The sequence below is a fragment of the Phalaenopsis equestris genome, unplaced genomic scaffold (genome assembly GCF_001263595.1).
Source record: "Phalaenopsis equestris unplaced genomic scaffold, ASM126359v1 Scaffold001237, whole genome shotgun sequence".
In the NCBI taxonomy this organism is placed as follows: Eukaryota; Viridiplantae; Streptophyta; class Magnoliopsida; order Asparagales; family Orchidaceae; genus Phalaenopsis; species Phalaenopsis equestris.
The window spans coordinates 226,652-231,692 of record NW_018165676.1 but is presented as its reverse complement, the minus strand read 5'-3'; the positions used below and the strand labels follow the sequence as shown (position 1 = coordinate 231,692).

General features: G+C 37.3%; 1 protein-coding gene across 1 annotated transcript; it reads right to left on the bottom strand.

Annotated features, from left to right (window-relative positions):
• Nucleotides 1-980: 980 nt before the first annotated feature.
• LOC110033616 lies at nt 981-1,934 on the bottom strand. Its single transcript, XM_020737653.1, has one exon. The coding sequence runs from the start codon at nt 1,932-1,934 to the stop codon at nt 981-983; it is 954 nt and encodes a 317-aa protein (XP_020593312.1).
• Between the last annotated feature and the right edge of the window lie 3,107 nt (nt 1,935-5,041).

Sequence of the window (5,041 nt, the reverse complement as noted above, 5' to 3'; positions counted from 1 at the left end):
TCAATTAAATACTGTATTATGGGCATACAGAACTGCTTATAAGACTCCGATAAGAATGTCCCCATATAGACTTATTTTTGAAAAAAACATGCCACTTACCAGTAGAATTGGAGCATTATTGAAAAAAACATGCCACTTACCAGTAGAATTGGAGCATAAAGCATTTTGGGTAATTAAAGAGATAAATTTTAATCTAAAATATATTGGTGAGAAAAGATTATTGCAACTCAATGAACTTGAAGAGATTAAAAATGAAGCATATGATTTTACAAGAATCTAAAAAAAGAAAATGAAAATATGGCATGATTGGAAGATTATTAACAAGAAGTTTTAAATTCGATAAGAAGTTCTGTTATATAATATAAGATTAAGATTATTTCCTGGAAAACTGAAATCCACATAGTTAGGACCATTTAAAGTGATAAAGTCTATCATTATAGAACTGTTTTTATTAATGATCCTAAAACTAGAAAAAATATTTAAAATTAATGGGAATCGATTAAAACATTATTATGAAGGACACATACCAAAATTTAAAGAAGTTTTAATGTTAATTCATCCTGACTAAAAAAAGTTACGTCAGGCTGACAACGTTAAACCAAGCGCTTTATGGGTGGAAACCAACATATATATATATATATATAATATATATATATATATATATATATATAGGTGAAAGGAGCATTATTTGGCTGCTTACATGTTGATAATAAAAGTGATTACAAAATGAGGAAGGGTTCCCTAACTCAAACAAAAACTCACATAGCACCCTCCAAGGGATACACAACCTCAGACATGTTTGACTCTAGCAAAAGGAAGCTAAAACAGACTCTAAATATCTAAATATATATGTAATATCCAAATATATAAATACATGCCTTAAGCAAACATCAAGACCCAATCAACAAGATAGGGAATAGTAGATGGATAGCCAGCTTGATCAGTAAAAGAGTTGAAGCTTCAGAGGGGAGCCCGAGATTTCAGTTTTGAATTCTGAGATAAGGGATTTGAAGTTTGTCTCCTTGTGTTAAGAGTTGTAGAGGGAGAGGGATAATAGTTGAGACCACTGCATGACTCAAGTTTGAGCCTTCCAAAGCTAAGAAATTAGCAGGCCTGTTAGCTTCCCTATAATTAAACTTAATTTGGAACTTGATCTCAGTAATGATCTTCTTTATTCTATAGATCCACTGGTTGATGTGCCATGGGGAGGAAGAGGTGTCAGTGATTAGCTCCACCAGGTGTGAAGAGTCCACTTTAGCAATGAAGCACAACCACTTGACATCCTTGGCAATTTTTAATGCCCAATAAAGGCCAGCAGCTTCAGTTTCCAAAGCATCTTCTGTAATATAGGGGGCCTTGAAATAGAGCAAAGCTTTGCTTGTGTGATCTCTGAAGATTCCTCCAATACCAGCTTTCTTATTTGTGAAGCTTCCATCTGTGTTTATTTTAATGAAAGGGTAAGGGGGCTTCTCCCGTCTAACCTTAATAACCATAGGATTTTGGGTATCAATCTTGTTCATGACCTTCAAAATTTGAGGGAATTTCTTCCAATTTATCAGCTTATGTAAATAGGCCCGACAGTTAGCTGCCACAAAAGAAAAAGGAGACACACTGTCCTCATGCTTCAACTTGTTCCTAGCATTCCAAATAAACCAAGCAACAATGAACGGAAGAGGCATCAGGTTTATTTCCTGCCAGTCTCTCAAGCTGTCTTTCAAATTTCCCCAGCCCACATTCAACAGGTTTAGGTTACTGTTAGATATCAGCTGATTCCAAACCTCCCTAGCAAAATTGCATCTGAAAAAGAGGTGATCACTGGATTCTTGGTTGTTTTTGCATAGGTGACATCTTGAAGGGACTTTTAAACCTTTCAGATTCAATATGTCATCTGTTGGGATTAAATCATTTAGGATTCTCCAAGAAAAGAACACCATGGAAGGGGTTAAGAATTTTTGGCACTTGCTAATATTCCACTTGCAATCTTCCCATTTGAATAAGCTGTTATAAATGTCCTTTGAAATGCTAGATCTGGTTCTTTTGATTAGCTGAATTTGATCTTTTCTATTTCTATCAAACTGGATTTTAGAGATACTTTTAGCAGCATAATCTTTTAGGACTTTGTTTAAAGCATCCTCAGACCACTCATTTCCATTCCAACAGTATTTGACCAGTAATTCTTCATCTTTTCCATTCTATAGGGGCTCCAGTTGATCAGTAGGGCACCAGTTATCCTTCCAGAAATTGATCTCTCCCTTTTCCAGCTCCCAGATAAGATATTTGCCAATCTCCTCTCTCCCCTTTAGCATATGTGTCCAAAATCTTGGAGTCTCTAACCTTCTTGTTAACCTCTCCAGGGTGAACATTTTTACAATATATAGCCATCATGAAGTTAGCCCATAGGATTTCATTTTGTCTAAATCTGATCCAAAGTTTACACATGCTAGTTTGTTGCATATGATGTAGACCTTTAAAACCCAAACCTCCAGCTTCATAAGGTTTAGCCACTCTTTTCCAGCTATCCCAAGTCATTTGCTTCCTATTCCCAGCCCAAAGAAATCTGTTTAAAGTTCTCTCCAACATCAAAGTAGTGCTTCTTTTCATGTTAGCCACTTGGAGGGTATAGAGGGGGATAGATGTGAGGATGCTCTTTAGAAGGGTCCCCATTGGATAAGAAAGAGTTAGTCCACCCCTGAAGGATGGAATTGATTTTGTCTATAACCTCATCAAACTGTGTCTGTTTGATTCTACCTCTGACTAATTGGGTGCCAAGATAATTAAAAGGGATGCTCATGGTAGAAAAAGCCTGTGAATTCTTCAATCCACTACCTGATTGGAATAGGAACTCTCTTGCTAGTTAGAAATTGGGATTTTTCTTTAATTACTTTCAGCCTAGATACTTGTTGGAACTTGTTCAAACACTCATCAAGGTATCTAGTTGCACCCTTGGTAGCCCTTGTGGCCCTTGTAGGATGTCATCAACATAGATAAGGTGGCTTATATCCATCTTAGCTTTGTTGTGATATACATTGAGTCTATTCCTTTTCCCCTAGCCATCTATGAGTTTTGTTAGGTAATCTAAGACCAGAATGAAAATAGTTGGGGAGAGAGGGTCACCTTGTTTAAGGCCTATATTTGCTTGGAAAAAACCATGAGCTTTCCCATTTATGAGGACTGAGTTGGAATTTGCCCTAACCATCTTTTAATGGTCTGACAGAACTCCCCTGAGAAACCTCTAGCCTCCAAACATTCCATGATAAATTCCCAATTTACCATATCATAAGCCTTCTTTAGATCCAGTTTATAAATAATATTTCCTCCTCTGCAAGGTCTCTCCAAGTCTTGTAATAGTTCTTGAGCTAATAATATTTGGTCCCCTATACTTCTCCCTTTCACAAAAGCTGCTTGATTGATGCTGATCAGCTGGGGTAGAACTGGTTGGAGTTTGCTCACCAGAATTTTACTGATAATTTTGCTGAACACATTGGTAAGACTTATGGTTCTGAAGTGACTCCAACAGTTTTTGATAGATTTCCTTGGAATGAAAACAATTGAAGAAGCATTGAAGTAATTAGGGAGAGGGTGGCCTTTGAAAAAGTGTTGAATAGCTTGTATAGTCTCCACCTTGATCGCCCCTCAAGCTTTTTTGTAGAAATCAACAGTAAATCCATCAGGACAAGCTGATTTACTGCTGTCAATGGACAACAAGGCTTTCTTAATCTCCTCCTCCTCAGGAATATCAGTCAGCTTTAAATTAGCAGTAAAGTTTTTACTTTTTGAGAACAAGTGTTCATCTATATGTCCTCTATCAGTAGTATCATCCTTCATGAGTTTTTGGCAATATAGCACAACACTTTCAGCAATCTCCTCCTCCTTCCTAATCCAGTTACCATTCTGATCTTTAATGCAGTGACATTTCCTGCATTTCCTCTGATAATTGATGCAGGCATGATAGAATTTTGTGTTTCTACCCCCTTCAGTGAATTTAGTTTTGGAAGCTTTTTGTTTAAGGTACTCGTCTTGCCAATTTATAGCAGCAAGAACTTTCTCATTGGCCTCTAAAAGGGAGTTCTCATCAATATTTCCTTTGCTGTGTTCCTCCTCCAGAGTCTGCAACTCCTGTTCAGCCTTATCCAAAGCCTTCATCAGATCTCTAAAAGTGGTCCAACTCCACTTTTTGAGGGCATTACCTAACTTTTTTTGCTTTTGCCACAAGCAGGTGAAAGGGTTAGGATGTGACTCATTTTTCCAGTTCTCCTTAACCACTTGTAAGAAGTCCTTGTGCTGTGACCACACATACAGGTATCTAAAAGCACCCTTTTGACAACAGCTCTTTGAGCCAATGGTGATAACCAAAGGTCTGTGATCAGATCCAATAAGGCTTAAATGTGTAGTCTACAAAAAGTTATGGATCCAGTTATCATTTGCTAAGACTCTATCCAGTCTTTCCCACAGGTTCTTCCTTCTCCATGTGAAGGCAGGTCCACTGTATCCCATATCAAATAAACCAGTGCTTTAAATGTTGTCATTGAAATTTGACATGATGACAGGATTGGGGGTTCTACCCCCCTCCTTTTAGTAGGTGATGAAATACAGTTGAAGTCTCCTCCCACAATCCAAGCTTTATCAATAGAACCTTGAATGTGCTGACTCCCACTGCTGAAATGTCTCCCACAGCTCAGATCTAGCTGCTTTAGAGCTTCCTGCATAAATAAAAGAGGCAAATCCATCAATTCCTTCAGTACTAATGTTCATATGAAGAATTTGTTGATGGTTAACTAAGATAGAGCACTTCATTTCTTTCCTGTAGAAAACCCAAATTTTGTTATTGAGGTTAGTGAAGAGATTAAATCCAGGAAACATATTTGCTATGTTCTTTGTGTTAACATGAACCATGGGTTCCAAAATGGCTAAGCACCAGAATTTGTATTTTTTATTTAGATATTTTCATCTTTTTAAAGATAGGGGGTTTGCTATCCCCCTTATATTCCAACATAACATGTTGATCATGGTGAGGGAGGGCAGGTGGAGGGTTGCGATCTGG